This window comes from Salmo salar, chromosome 23 (assembly GCF_965601325.2).
Source record: "Salmo salar chromosome 23, fSalSal1, whole genome shotgun sequence".
NCBI classification, from domain to species: Eukaryota; Metazoa; Chordata; class Actinopteri; order Salmoniformes; family Salmonidae; genus Salmo; species Salmo salar.
This window is the reverse complement of record NC_138313.1, coordinates 38,543,682-38,558,303: the sequence shown is the minus strand read 5'-3', so window position 1 is coordinate 38,558,303 and position 14,622 is coordinate 38,543,682. Positions and strand designations below refer to the sequence as shown.

Genomic DNA, 14,622 nt, shown 5'->3' with positions numbered 1-14,622 from the left:
CATTTGCGCAGTTCCAGACATTATTATGAGCTGTTCTCCCCTCAGCAGCCGCCACTGGGACCCATAGACTACTTTCAAGGTGAGGAACCATCTAACAAAGTTGTAAAATACTGCTTTAAGTTAACAAAATGGATGTAACAACTAAGGATTCTAGCTTTAAATTCATCAATGGCTAACCTAATGCAAAAACGGTCTTAGGCAGAGATATATGTTGAATTACATTGAATTTTAAGTAGGGCAACATTTGCTTTTGAGTCAGGAAACTTTCCTCACAACCTCTACAAACCAGAAAGTTGAATACAATTATTTAATGTACTTTACCGACTGTCAGTGCAGTTGGTATTTTTGACTGTGGGAATGTGAGACAACATCCACAGGAAAGTATAATTCCATCCAACTTTTCAAAGTGCTGGTAATGCAGTCATTTATATCACCTTAAGCATACGTTTACATGGTTCTGCACATGCTTCAGGTGATATACATTTTAACACAGCGCTTTGAAAAGTTGACGTTATTATACGTTCCTGTGAATGTTGAGTCACATTCCTACCGACGAAATGACCAACCGCATGTACCCGTAAAGTACGTTCCATTATAATTTTATTCAACATCCTGGCATGTTGAGGTCATGAGGAAAGTTTCCTGACTCAAAACACTAATTTCTGCCAGACATAAAATTCAAAGCAATTCAATGTCGGGTTTCCTGTAAATATAGCTGTACATAGTTCAACAGCCTACTTGTAGTACAATCTGATGTAATTTCATCAAGTGTTATTTGAAAATGTTATGGGATGCGCAATTGTTTAAAGTTTTGGTGGCGACCCTTTGAGTGTGGCTTTAAGAGAAAGAAAGGCACCTCCCACATGTTGCTTGTTGTCCATGCTACAGGTTGTCCACCTGTACTGCTTGCTCTGACTGTATCGGCAGCCACACTGTTCGCACGGTCTTTTCAAAGGAGCGGACTAAACGAAAACCTCCGAGTTGCCTCGACTCACGTTCCCCAAAACTCCGCCCTCGCATTTATGTCAAGAAACATTTAACTCGAGTCGTCGTCACAGCTCCAAAAAACACCGGGGAATATAGACATTTCAAGTGAAGCTGCGACCGCCACGTAGGCTACAGTGTGGGGAAAAGGAGCTTACCTGTGTGGTAAAACATGTTAGACCCGTCCTCCAGCGAAGACTCGGGAGGAGAAATTGACGAGGACACTGAAGTTCCAAAAGACCCCCCCAAAAAGCCTTCGACTTCCTCCGGGCAAGGAGGTAAACATAAACGACCACCTGCGGACCAACCACAAGCCGAAAGTCATTCTGCCGGAGACGAGCAGAAAAATGAGAAAGAAAGACTTCAGAAAGAGGAAGCTGAGCGGAAAAGTAAACTACAGATTTATGTATTTGTGTTGCGATGTATAGCATACCCTTTCAATGCCAAACAACCCACGGATATGGCACGCAGGCAACAGAAGGTGAGTGACCGCAAATAAACGCACGGTCAGAGCGAACACCTTTCAAAGTAGACAATTGAATCACAAGCACCTGCTTTCTTTTCAAGTTTTGCGCCCCACTGCCAGTCAGGCGAGGTGAAACAGTTTCACCCAACTTGAAGCAAATTTAAAGCGTCAATCGGTAGTTGAAACATGTAATCCCCGTCACTGTACCGTTAAAAAGCTGAGTGGGGGCTGGAGAAATGTAACCACTCTCAAATTCATAGACAGCTATGGATGCAAGGACTGACATGATATCAACATTTATAGATTTAATTTTGTTTTAAGGCTATACAATGTTTGTTTACATTCCTTTATTTTACAAACATTTGAGTAAAACAAGTTTATATTTGTGTTCTGATGGGGTTTGACAGTTGAACTAAGCTCATGAGACAAATGATTCTAGAAGTATTTAATTTATAAATACGTCCAAAAATGGGTGTAGCTACGCAGATTGCATATTTAACCCATGTATGCAAATAACATATCAGAAGATCTTCAACTCATAGCTTTTTCCAAAATGATTGACTACACGTAAGCCTAAAAGTTATGAGGGAGCGTTGTGCTTTTATCTTCAAATACCTTAATTTGTTGTGACAGGGCTGAGTGCAGGTGTCCTCTCCATCCTTTGTTCCCACATCAACTGAATGAATGATGGATGTTTAATACGGTAAATATTAGAGGCCTACATTGAACGTTTCTTGAGTGATTAAAAACAGATTAAATCTATTTTCAGACAAATTTAGTATTTAGACATGGCAATTGACTCCTAAACTTTGGTTTGACGCCATGCACAAGCTCTCAACAAAGCTCACAATCTATTTTTAAAGAATTCACTCACCGGCTCTGAGATATTCTTCTTGGAGCCAGGCCAGCAACTGTTTATTTTCTACGCAAGTAATTCTGATATGCACCTGCCATCACATTAGTGGAAATGCCCATTAGGACATGGATTTCACATCTTGGTCACATCCAGAGAGCGAGAGAGGTGTCTGCTTGACTTAGAAGAGAAAAAAATAGGGCTGATTTGCACTCTAATGAAGGCAAAAAAATACTGCTTCTCACAGCGCTCATGCATAAACCCCCAGGATCGTAATTCATTGAGCGAAGTGGAACCGCTGGAGCACTTGTATTGATTTTGGTGTTGTATTATGAAAACACCTCAAATCCCATGAGCCCAATGGGAAGAGGCAACTGGTGGAGACATTGTGGTATAGGGAAGGGCCAGCGTTGGGATTGAGTCCAAATTAGCACATGGAGGAATCCTCAGAGAGATTAGTGAAGTAGGTTCACTTGGTTTGCATAGTCTTATGCTGCTGCTGCATTCCTGTTCTACCTCCATCTTCCTTACAGTAAACACATTTCACCCTGGCTCACTGGATGGATTCCTTTAAGTCACTGACCATGACAAACGGATGTCTGACTGTGTGTGTGTGCTTTCACTTGCGGGGCCACGACACTACTTGTATCCAACTCGTTTTTTCACTGCCACCCCAGCTGACCACAGCGAATTGGTGCTCTCTTTGCCGCAGTGGGGCGGCAGGTAGCTTAGTGGTTAGAGCGTTGGACTAGTGACCAAAATGTTGCAAGATCGAATCCCTGAGCTGACAAGGTAAAAATCTGTCGTTCTGCCCCTGAACAAGGGAGTTAACCCACTGTTCCTAGGCCGTCATAGAAAATAAGAATTTGTTCTTAACTGACTTGCCTAGTTAAATAAAGGTAAAATAAAAAAAGTGGTCTAGCTTCCATGGTTTAATGATAATTGAGCCATCAAACCCACAGGGCCATTTGATTACCTGTTCAGGAGTCTTATGGCTTGGGGGTAAAAACTGTTGAGAAGCCTTTTTGTCCTAGACTTGGCACTCCGGTACCGCTTGCCATGCGGTAGTAGAGAGAACAGTCTATGACTGGGGTGGCTGGGGTCTTTGACAATTTTTAGGGCCTTCCTCTGACACCGTCCTGGATGGCAGACAGCTTAGCGGTCAGAGGCCGAGCAATTGCCGTACCAGGCAGTGATGGAACCAGTCAGGATGCTCTCAATGTTGCAGCTCAGGACCCATGCCAAATCCTTTTAGTTTCCTGTGGGGGAATAGGCTTTGTTGTGCCCTCTTCACGACTGGCTTGGTGCGTTTTGACCATTCTAGTTTGTTGTTGATGTGGACACCGAGGAAGCTCTCAACCTGCTCCACTACAGCCCCATCGATGAGAATGGGGGAGTGCTCGGTCCTCCTTTTCCTGTAGTCCACAATCATCTCCTTAGTCTTGGCTACGTTGAGGGATAGGTTTTTATTCTGGTCTCTGACCTCCTCCCTATAGGCTGTCTCGTTGTTGTCTGTGATCAGGCCTACCACAGTTGTGTCATCTGCAAACTTAATAATGGTGTTGGAGTCGTGAGATTGAGATTTATGACTTTGTGGCTGTGGTAACTAGTGACGATCCTATTGCTAGCCCCCCCCTGGCAGAATGACTCACTGTCCCCGTGTCTTGTCTCCAGAGAGATTTTAGACACAATCAAACACTGGTCTTGGCAATGGAGATAAACTACATCGTTGTTCAAAGAAAACGTGATGTCCAATGATATCAATCAAAAGCCTTCTGTGGATCAGCTTTTTTTATGGAACCATTGTATCATTCCTGGAGATATTGCAGGTTTGATAAGTTTACCGTAACTGGAGAAACCAGCTCTACTGCGTCAGTCTCCTTATTTGCGTAGTTGACTGGTTGTAGTGGGACTGAAGTAGTCACGTGCCGACTAGCCATCTCAGTATCTCTATCTGGCTCTTGTCTCAGGTACTGTAACTGTCTTATGACGAACCAATCCAGGATCAAACAGAACATTCATTGTCATAACAGTGTATCACAGTATAACCACATAAACTGGCTCAGTCAGTGTATTGGAAACTGCTTCAGAAAGGCTTAGGATGCTTTTACACAGGCAGCTCAATTCTGCTCTTTTGACACCAATTGGTCTCTTGACTAATCACGTAAGATCTTTTCACCTGAAATATTTTTCAGAGCTGATCTAATTGGTCAAAAGACCAATTTAGTGGGGGGAAAAAAAGATCAGAATTTGGCTTCCTGTGTGAACGCAACCTTATTTGCTTTCCCTCCTCCAGACCTCTGATTGCCAGATCCCAGAGGACCATAGATCAGGGCCATAGACCACTAACGGATTAGTCCATCAGTACAAAAAGTCAAATTGACTGAAGCTAGATGATGGCTAATGCCACAGTGTGCCTAGCAGGTTTATTGAATAATGGATTGAGAGGACACACACAGCTTTTATTATTTTTCACTAACCAACATTTTTTCATTTTTAAATCACAGAATACATTTTCATTTTTTAAATGAGTTTACTAGAAAGCACACGTTTTCCTAACACATTTTGGTGCCAAAGTGATTCTGCTTGTGTCAATGACTTCTTTCTGTTGCCTTACTTGTGACCGCTTCTACTGCACTGTCAAATGACTTTGCATTGGAATACAAAACTTTCTCTCCCTTCTCCTCTTTCCACAAAATGTTGGCTCTTTCAGTGCAAGTCCATGAGGGTTGTCTGCCTTGTCCCACATCTCTCGCTTTCTTATTTTCTGTCTTTAATCTCAATGTTAATGTTAATTTATTAAATTGTTTTTGTACTTTTTATTCCTTTTTCTCCCCTATTGGTAGTTAGTCTTGTCCCATTGCTGCAACTCCCGTACAGACTCGGGGAAAGGCAAAGGTCGAGAACCATGCGTCCTCTGAAACACTGCCAAGCCACACTGCTCGCTTACCCCATAAGCTAGTCACACCAATGTGTCGGAGGAAACACTGTACTTCTGGCGACCGAAGTCAGCATGTGCCCGGCCCGCCACAAGGAGTCGCTAGAGCGTGATGGGACAAGGACAACCCGGCCGGCCAAACCATCCTGTAACCCGGACGACCCTGGGCCAATTGTGCGCCACCTCATGGGTCTCCCGTGTCGCAGCCAGCCGCGATCAGCCTGGTATTGAACCTGGGTGTGTAGTGACGCCTCAAGCACTGCGACGCAGTGCCTTAGACCGCTGCGCCACTCGGGTGGCTCCCTATGTTTATTTAACTCAATGGAAACATGAAATTTAGCTACCATGATTAGTGTAATGGCAGTAACGGTAAAAATACATTTGATAATCTTCTCCCCTTGGTCTCTCTTGACTAGAGGTCGACCGATTAATCGGAATGGCCGATTTAATTAGGGCAGATTTCAAGTTTTCATAACAATCGGAAATCGGTATTTTTGGATGCCGATTTGGCCGATTTAAAATAATAAAAAAAATGAAAAAAAAATAAAAAATATATATATATATTTTATTTTAATTTTTTTAGACCTTTATTTAACTAGGCAAGTCAGTTAAGAACACATTATTATTTTCAATGACGGCCTAGGAACGGTGGGTTAACTGCCTTGGTCAGGGGCAGAACGTCAGATTTTTACCTTGTCAGCTCGGGGATTCAATCTAGCAACCTTACGGTTAACTAGTCCAACGCTCTAACCACCTGCTTTACATTGCACTCCACGAGGAGCCTGCCTGTTACGTGAATGCAGTAAGAAGCCAAGGTAAGTTGCTAGCTAGCATTGAACTTATCTTATAAAAAACAATCAATCAATCATAATCACTAGTTAACTACACATGGTTGATGATATTACTAGTTTATCTAGCCTGTCTTGCGTTGCATATAATCGCTTAGGTACACGTTGGTCAATCCATAAACATCAATGCCTTTCTTAAAATCAATACACAAGTATATATTTTTAAACCTGCATATTTAGTTAATATTGCCTGCTAACATGAATTTCTTTTAACTAGGGAAAATGTGTCACCTTTGCAACAGGGTCAGGGTATATGCAGCAGTTTGGGCCGCCTGGCTCGTTGCAAACTGTGTGAATACTATTTCTTCCTAACAAAGACAGCCGACTTCGCCAAACGGGGGATGATTTAACAAAAGCTAATTTGCGAAAAAAGCACAATCGTTGCACGACTGCACCTAACCATAAACATCAATGCCTTTCTTAAAATCAATACACAGAACTATATATTTTTAAACCTGCATATTTAGCTAAAAGAAATCCAGGTTAGCAGGCAATATTAACCAGATGAAATTGTGTCATTTTGCGTTCATTGCACGCAGAGTCAAGGTATATGCAACAGTTTGGGCCGCCTGGCTCGTTGCAAACTAATTTGCCAGAATTTTACGTAATTATGACATAACATTGAAGGTTGTACAATGTAACAGGTATATTTAGACTTAGGGATGCCACCCGTTAGATTAAATACGGAACGGTTCCGTATGTCACTGAAAGGAAAAATGTTTTGTTTTCGAAATGATAGTTTCCGGATTCGACCATATTAATGACCAAAGGCTCGTATTTCTGTGTGTTTATTATAATTAAATCTATGATTTGATAGAGCAGTCTGACTGAGCGGTGGTAGGCAGCAGCAGCGCCGTAAGCATTCATTCAAACAGCACTTTTGTGCGTTTTGCCAGCAGCTCTTCGCAATGCTTTGCTCTGTTTATGACTTCAAGCCTATCAACTCCCAAGATTAGGCTGGTGTAACCGATGTGAAATGGCTAGCTAGTTAGCAGGTGTGCGCTAATAGCGTTTCAAACGTCACTCGCTCTGAGACTTGGAGTAGTTGTTCCCCTTGCTCTGCATGGGTAACGCTGCTTCGAGGGTGGCTGTTGTCGACGTGTTCCTGGTTCGAGCCCAGGTAGGAGCGAGGAGAGGGACGGAAGCTATACTGTTACACTGGCAATACTAAAGTGCCTATAAGAACATCCAATAGTCAAAGGTATATGAAATACAAATCATATAGAGAAATAGTCCTATAATTCCTATAATAACTACAACCTAAAACTTCATACCTGGGAATATTGAAGACTCATGTTAAAAGGAACCACCAGCTTTCATATGTTCTCATGTTCTGAGCAAGGAACTTAAACGTTAGCTTTCTTGCATGGCACATATTGCACTTTTACTTTCTTCTCCAATACTTTGTTTTTGCATTATATAAACCAAATTGAACATGTTTCATTATTTATTTGAGGCTAAATAGATTTTTTTAATGTATTATATTAAGTTAAAATAAGTATTCATTCAGTATTGTTGTAATTGTCATTATTACAAATAAACGAATAAAAAAATTGGCCGATTTAATCGGTACCAACTTTTTTTTGGGTCCCCCAATAATCGGTATCGGCGTTGAAAAATCATAATCGGTCGGCCTCTACTCTTGACAATCCTCATAGTAACCGGAGAGAAACCATAAGCTGTTAGTCTCCCCTACTCACTTTTTGTCTCCAAGCATGCATGACAGCCAAGGACCATCGCCTCAGGAACACCTCTCCCATGCATGCTTCTTTCCACATGTCTAATCATCTGGCTTAATTGCTTATTACACACACACAAAAAATAAAAAATTTTTGTGCTTCAGAATTTTATGTTAATGTAGAAGTCTCCCTGTGTAGCTCTGTGGACTGATGGGTGAAATTGGCGGCCCGTAATGTTTCTTCAGGCATACTTCCGTCCTGTTTGTTGTCTCGCCTTCCCTTGACAATTTCCCTCTCCCTTAGACGTGGATCTTCCCAGGGGCTTATATAACTCACTTCCTCCCCACCCTCACCCTCCACCGCCAACAAGTGACTGGACAGTTCAGTGGGGCTTTCTGAGTAGAGATGCTGTGTGGAGAGTTGTAGACTCAGAGAAACCCTGAGGGCAGAGCTTGCCCTATGACACCATTGTGTGTCTTGTTGCTACCCTGGTTTAGAGTCCAGATCTGGAGGGGATACCATGGTACCTGGGATCTTCACTCCGTAAATGTCCTTAGGTATCTTGAAAGGTGCAAATAAAATGTGTTAGTATTCTAGCCCATAGATTTTTGGCTGTCAATGTAGCAGGACAAGATGATGCCAATATAGCTCTTGGTTGCTTAAATGAGGTCGATAACAGCTAATAGTTGTTGCAAAAGCTGACTTGCTTGGCATTGCCTGGAGTGACAGGCTTTGGAATAGATTGTGTTAGGATAGGCCTACAATATTATTGATAATCTTTGGAGAAGAGACTAATGTTTGATGCTACAGAACAGTGTAATGAAATAAGAATCCAAGGCTTTGTATTGTTTCATGAACAAAAAGGTTGGAAAACACCCAATGGTCTTGCACACAATTGTTTTGGAAACTGCATTTTTCTACATTCCATTTTGCTTCTGGCAGTAACGTTTTAAATCAATAAAGGCCTTTCTAATTGTTTTTTCCCATGTGTTGTAGGCTTGTTTGGTCAGCCACTTTACTGTTGAATTTCTTCTGCCACACAGACATGCTCATGCCAATGGAACTCATGTTATTGTGGCCACATCAGAGGACACTATTTGGCCTATAACCTACATTTCAATGGGTTTTTTCCCAAAGTCCCTTTTGTGTCCCTCATTGAGAAACGGCACAATGTTGTTTTTTTGTCCCCTTGAGCAGTGTATCTTCCCACATTTTTATCTCTTGTTTTGTTTACAGAGAGTACTGTGATGCTACCTCAAGAATTGACTGTTGGCTTAATTTGCAACACCCTTGAGGACACGAGTGTCATTGTTTTTCTGTATGTTTGTAAATGCTTTTTGACATATTAGATATCTGGGGTCATCTCTCTAAATAGTGCCAGTATGGGCCTATGCCAGCAGATCCGGTCTGTGGGTCTGCTTGCTAATGAAGTCCCTGGGGATGGATCCAGTACTACTCAATATGTTGCGCATGTGTGTTCAGGAGATCGTTTGTGCTCCCAGAAGCTCTGGGGAGGGTTCTCTGAGGCACTCATTTGGCCATTTGCACATTTATATTTTTGTCAGACTATAGACAAAATGGAACACATGCTATGACGTTTTGGAGCGGGCTTGTACTTGTAGTAACATTTTGGGTTAAATTTTCAAAGATCCTCCACTGCTAGCAAAGGTTAACCTTTTTATTTGGAATGCCAATGTTTTTTCTCTATTGACCTTCATCCAAGCATCCTTTTGAATCACATTTTATTTCCAACAAACTGGCTTTTTTTTAATGCGATGACATTTAATTTGATATTTGTGAGTTCAAACATCAGGGGCAAATCCTTTTCAGTTCTACCTCTGTAGCAAACACTGACAAGTTGGTAACTTCCCAAAGATGCAACTACCTCACAAAATATTGGTCACAAGTTTGATCCTCTCTCCCCTCTTAATGCCTTAACAGCCATGGTTTGACAGTGAGCATTTTATGATACTGTAGCAACAGATTTGAATGAATATGTGCTAGTACATATCATGTAAAAAAACATGTCCCTTGGTAACCTCCTAGTATTTTACACGGATTGGCTACATTTATGCCACAAGCAACTTACATTTTCCATAGTTCTTCTTGAACTGGCTAACAATGACACCTGGAGAAAAATGATGAAAAGCAATACCATTTGTGTATTCATACCAAAGTTAGCCAAGTATATCTCAACTCCACCATACCACATCCTTGGAGTTGAGTGCAGACGAGAGTTTTTGGAGGGAACTTCTGACTCCTTCAAGTCGCTGTGCAGTCGCAAATGTTTTGAAGTATATTCTTACACCCTTACCGTGTACCTATGTTTGTCCTCTGTTGCGTGCCTTTCTTTGTTTACTGAAATCCATAATTTTAATAAAACTAAGTACAACCGCCGACTTGTTGCTGTGCCGATTTGAATCTCAACAAGGAAATGGTTGGTGGTTGTGTATAATTAAAGTTTTATTAAAAAGAATGGATTTCAACAAACAAAGGCATGCAACAACAGAGGACAAACATAGGTAAATGGTAAGGATGTAACATTTTTGAAGTATCGATTTCACAGCGAGTCAAACGTTAACTCCAAAAACTCTCGTCTGCATTAACTCCAGATGTGGTATCGTGGAGTTGAGATGTACTGGCTGGCTCTACCAAAGTAGGCCTAATAGTCTTAAAACGAGAATTAGCACACCACTCAATTATCTGCCTCATTGAATTGGTTCCTTCTGATGAGGTGTGTGTGTGTGTGTGTGTGTGTGTGTTTGAGCACAGTTTGTTTCCTCACAGGGTATTGATTGAGCAAACACAATGCACAATGCTTTTGGAGGTCTGTGAAATTGAAAATGACACGTTGTATAAGCAATCAGTCTGTCTTTCATGCCCTGTCCTTCAGGCTAAAGACACTTCTGATAGAATCTTATCTGGGGGCCGTGGCGACGGATTGGCAACCGAGACTGATCCATCATACACCTTTTAATTACGTCTCTCTCCGTCAGTCATGAGAAGATCTTCCATTGTTCTCAACATCTGTTATTTTCTGATTTTCTTCACTCTCAATGACTATGGGAGAATCTCGATTGCATACTCTTCACGTCCTATCGCCTCATTGTCAAAACCCATTGGAGGAGAAGGTCAGAGGGGAGGTTCTCCCTATGTTACAACATTTCTCGAGTCTAATTACATATTTTGTGTTCGTTTCCTGCTTTTAGATGCGTTGTTTTCCTCCTGCGTATAATTTCCTGGTTTTTACTATGCTCTGTGAGCTGAATACAGCTCATTTCAACTGATTTGGTAGAAATGCTAATTCTGCTCCCGGCTCAGTATATTCAACTGCTTTGTGATTTAAAAAAAATAAAAATAATAATTCCTGGCCATGCATTTGCATTGAATGCCCTGTGGCATAATTTTCTCTGGTCTTAAAACCAGCTTTTGGCTGAACCATAATTCCACCTTCCTAAACACTTTTTTTTTCTCCAGTAAAGTTAAGTTTGGAAAATGTAAACCTGCTCAGATGAAAGTTTTTTTTGAGCTATTAATGTACTTTTTTAATCAAAAGAATTCTGAAGTTAAACTTGGTCAAACTGAAAACATCTGTAGAGTAAGGAATATATACCCAGCCCATATCTGAAGAATGACTTTTCTATCGTAACACCGACATTGCCTTTGGCAGCCTTGTTATCGGATCATATTCCTTCCACTTGTGGAAACTGGAAGGCTCTGTCTTCAAAAGAGACGCAGTTGGCAGACTGTCGGCATGACAGAAGAGGCGGCAATAGAGAAGGAGAGGGGGAGATGGAATATGAAAACGAAGGCTTACTGGGACTTGAGTGAAGCTGCCCCCAGGTTTGTCACGACTCATTCCGCCCCTCAGCGCCTAGCTGTTCTCAGTTGATAAAGACACACGTGCAGACTGCACACTGGTCTAGCCCCTTGTCTTCTCATGTGATGAGAGGACCAGAGTCTTGTTACATTAGGTGTGTATTAATAACTCAGCTGTGATTGACAGTATCACCATCCACTAACTCGCTGTGTGACAACATCCTGTTCTCTAGAATACTTAATATCCCTGTTGCTGTGTTGGTTTCTCCATTTGAGTTGGTGTTATGAGGGTACACAACTGTAAGTAGGTGGATGTCCTTTCTGGTGAACACGCATGTTTCCAACTCCCTTCTGAGGTAATGCCAGAGAAGCACTCAGGTGCCATTCTCTGTGATTATGTATACAGTTACATATTAAATGCATGTACGTATATGATACAGCAACTCATTTGAGGTCATGATGCTCTGACGAGGAGCTTTCTCAGACTATTGCGAGACTGTTGAAGGGATGCTATCCACTATGTTTTGAGGAGTTTAGTTTGCCTCTCATCTTCATCTAGCATTCAAACCTCACGTTGCTTGAGTAATTGTCCCTCCTTGAACGTGGACAGAGTTGTAGGCATTTTTTCCAACTTTCACAACTCAAATTATGCATTTGACACTGGCACACTAAGTACCCCCCTAGCTTTATTTTAGCTTCTTCTTTCTCTCCCTCGCTCATTTCCAAGTCCCTTTCTTCTCTCGTCCCCCTGTCGGAAATGGGAGACCGGACAAGACAGGTGCTGTAATCTCCCGTTTGATCTCCTCAACGCCTCTGTCAACCCCAAGCTCTCCAGGTTCCGCTGTCAACCCCAAGCTCTCCAGGTTCCGCCGTCTCTGCTGTCAACCCCAAGCTCTCCAGGTTCCGCCGTCCCTGCTGTCAACCCCAAGCTCTCCAGGTTCCGCCGTCCCTGCTGTCAACCCCAAGCTCTCCAGGTTCCGCCGTCCCTGCTGTCAACCCCAAGCTCTCCAGGTTCCGCCGTCCCTGCTGTCAACCCCAAGCTCTCCAGGTTCCGCCGTCTCTGCTGTCAACCCCAAGCTCTCCAGGTTCCGCCGTCTCTGCTGTCAACCCCAAGCTCTCCAGGTTCCGCCGTCCCTGCTGTCAACCCCAAGCTCTCCAGGTTCCGCCGTCCCTGCTGTCAACCCCAAGCTCTCCAGGTTCCGCCGTCTCTGCTGTCAACTCCAAGCTCTCCAGGTTCTGCCGTCTCTGCTGTCAACTCCAAGCTCTCCAGGTTCCGCCGTCCCTGCTGTCAACTCCAAGCTCTCCAGGTTCTGCCGTCTCTGCTGTCAACTCCAAGCTCTCCAGGTTCTGCCGTCTCTGCTGTCAACTCCAAGCTCTCCAGGTTCCGCCGTCTCTGCTGTCAACTCCAAGCTCTCCAGGTTCCGCCGTCTGCTGTCAACCCCAAGCTCTCCAGGTTCCGCCGTCTCTGCTGTCAACTCCAAGCTCTCCAGGTTCCACAGTACCGTGCTACTCTTCTTAATTGCTGATCAGGGGTGAAGTGCTTCAGAGCAGCAGTATCTGCTCTCACCATGTCACTCTTAATACCACTATTGCATAATGGGAGAGGTGTGTGTGTGTGTGTGTGTGTGTGTGTGTGTGTAGGGGGTGGACTGAAACCGACTATATTGTTCAATTGCATGGGCCACATTGCACCTTACCCAATCACTCAATGCCTACCATTTTTAAAGAAAAATATCCATATTCAGGAGGTATCAGACGTTGGGTGCCTCTCAAATGGCACTCCATTCCCTATATAGTGCACTACTTTTGACCAGAGGCTCTCATGCCATTTGGGATGCAGCTTGTCTCAACTCTACTGTGACTTGGGCAAGGTATAATTGCTTACAAGCATGAGCGGGCAGTTAAAAAAACTGGATCTATTGCTTTTGCTACTGGGGGAGGTTGAGGCCTTAACAGGAATGGATTACAGTAATAAAATGATGGAAGAAATATAAGATGAATATAAGATAGTTTTAAATATCGTGGACTCCCTAAAAGACACTACAGAGGCGCTACGGTATGATAACAAAACCATGAAAGCCGAATTACTTGATCCAAAGTGCAGAAGTATGAAAAATAATATTGTTATAATGGGAATAAAGGAGGATGAAAGACGAAACTACCAGTCAACGGAGGAAAAAGTCAAGGTGTTCGTGAAACGTAATCTCAAGATGACGGATGAACAGGTGAAAACAATTGATTTTCACCGTTTTGGTGGCAGAGCAGAGGGATGGCCCCGTCCAATCGTAGCTATGCTAACCCACTACAAAATGAAATTTGCCTTGTTATAACAGGGTAGGGAATTGAAGAACACCCCATTCTTTATTAATGAACAATTTACTCATGAAATAGTGGAGAGACGACATGCCCTGTACCCCACTTTCAAAAGGATCCGAGCAGAGAAGCCGAATGTTCGTCTCTAGTGGTCGATTTAAATTATATGCAAATAATCAAATGTTCAAGGACTCGAAGATTAGAATGTGGCTGTGAGTGATAGCTACCTCTTGTTGAAGTAGTCACCGATACATATTTGCACCTCATTACACAGTACAAATATGGATACATTGGTTTTTTACAATGTTTCTTATTTTTTGCGTTAACAACTTTTTTATTTTATTTGTGCATTATGGAACCGTAGACTTAAAATAAGGTTGGATTTATGGTAATGCAGAATGGGTATGATGAACTTAACCTTTTTCTATTTAAGCAATATGGAACTTTGGACTCTATGGATGTAATATCAGATTTTGATTTAGGGGAAGGCGAGGATGGGTAATGTGGAGAGAGGGTTGGTTTTACAGGTTTACTCGTTCTGGATTGTCAGTACTGCATGTGTTCTTGGCTGTTGTGCCGTGGCTGTGTCGGAATTGATTGTGAGTTGAACTTGAGTATGCCTTCACATAAGGGAGTGGCCGAGGTTGGCTTGCGGTCGGCTCTGGCACAGCCATGGCACTATACAACAGGATATAATGTGATGCCTAAGACTATTTTTTTTA

At 42.5% G+C, this 14,622-nt stretch overlaps 1 protein-coding gene across 1 annotated transcript in view; it reads left to right on the top strand.

Moving 5' to 3' along the window:
• The first annotated feature begins 852 nt into the window (after positions 1-852).
• LOC106584557 (calcium-dependent secretion activator 2) overlaps positions 853-14,622 on the top strand; it is a 91,664-nt gene continuing 77,894 nt past the window's right edge. Inside the window, exon 1 of the mRNA XM_082968255.1 lies at positions 853-1,465. Coding sequence (XP_082824381.1) covers positions 1,157-1,465 — 309 coding nt within the window. The 5' untranslated portion in view covers positions 853-1,156. The remainder of the gene's footprint in view (positions 1,466-14,622) is intronic.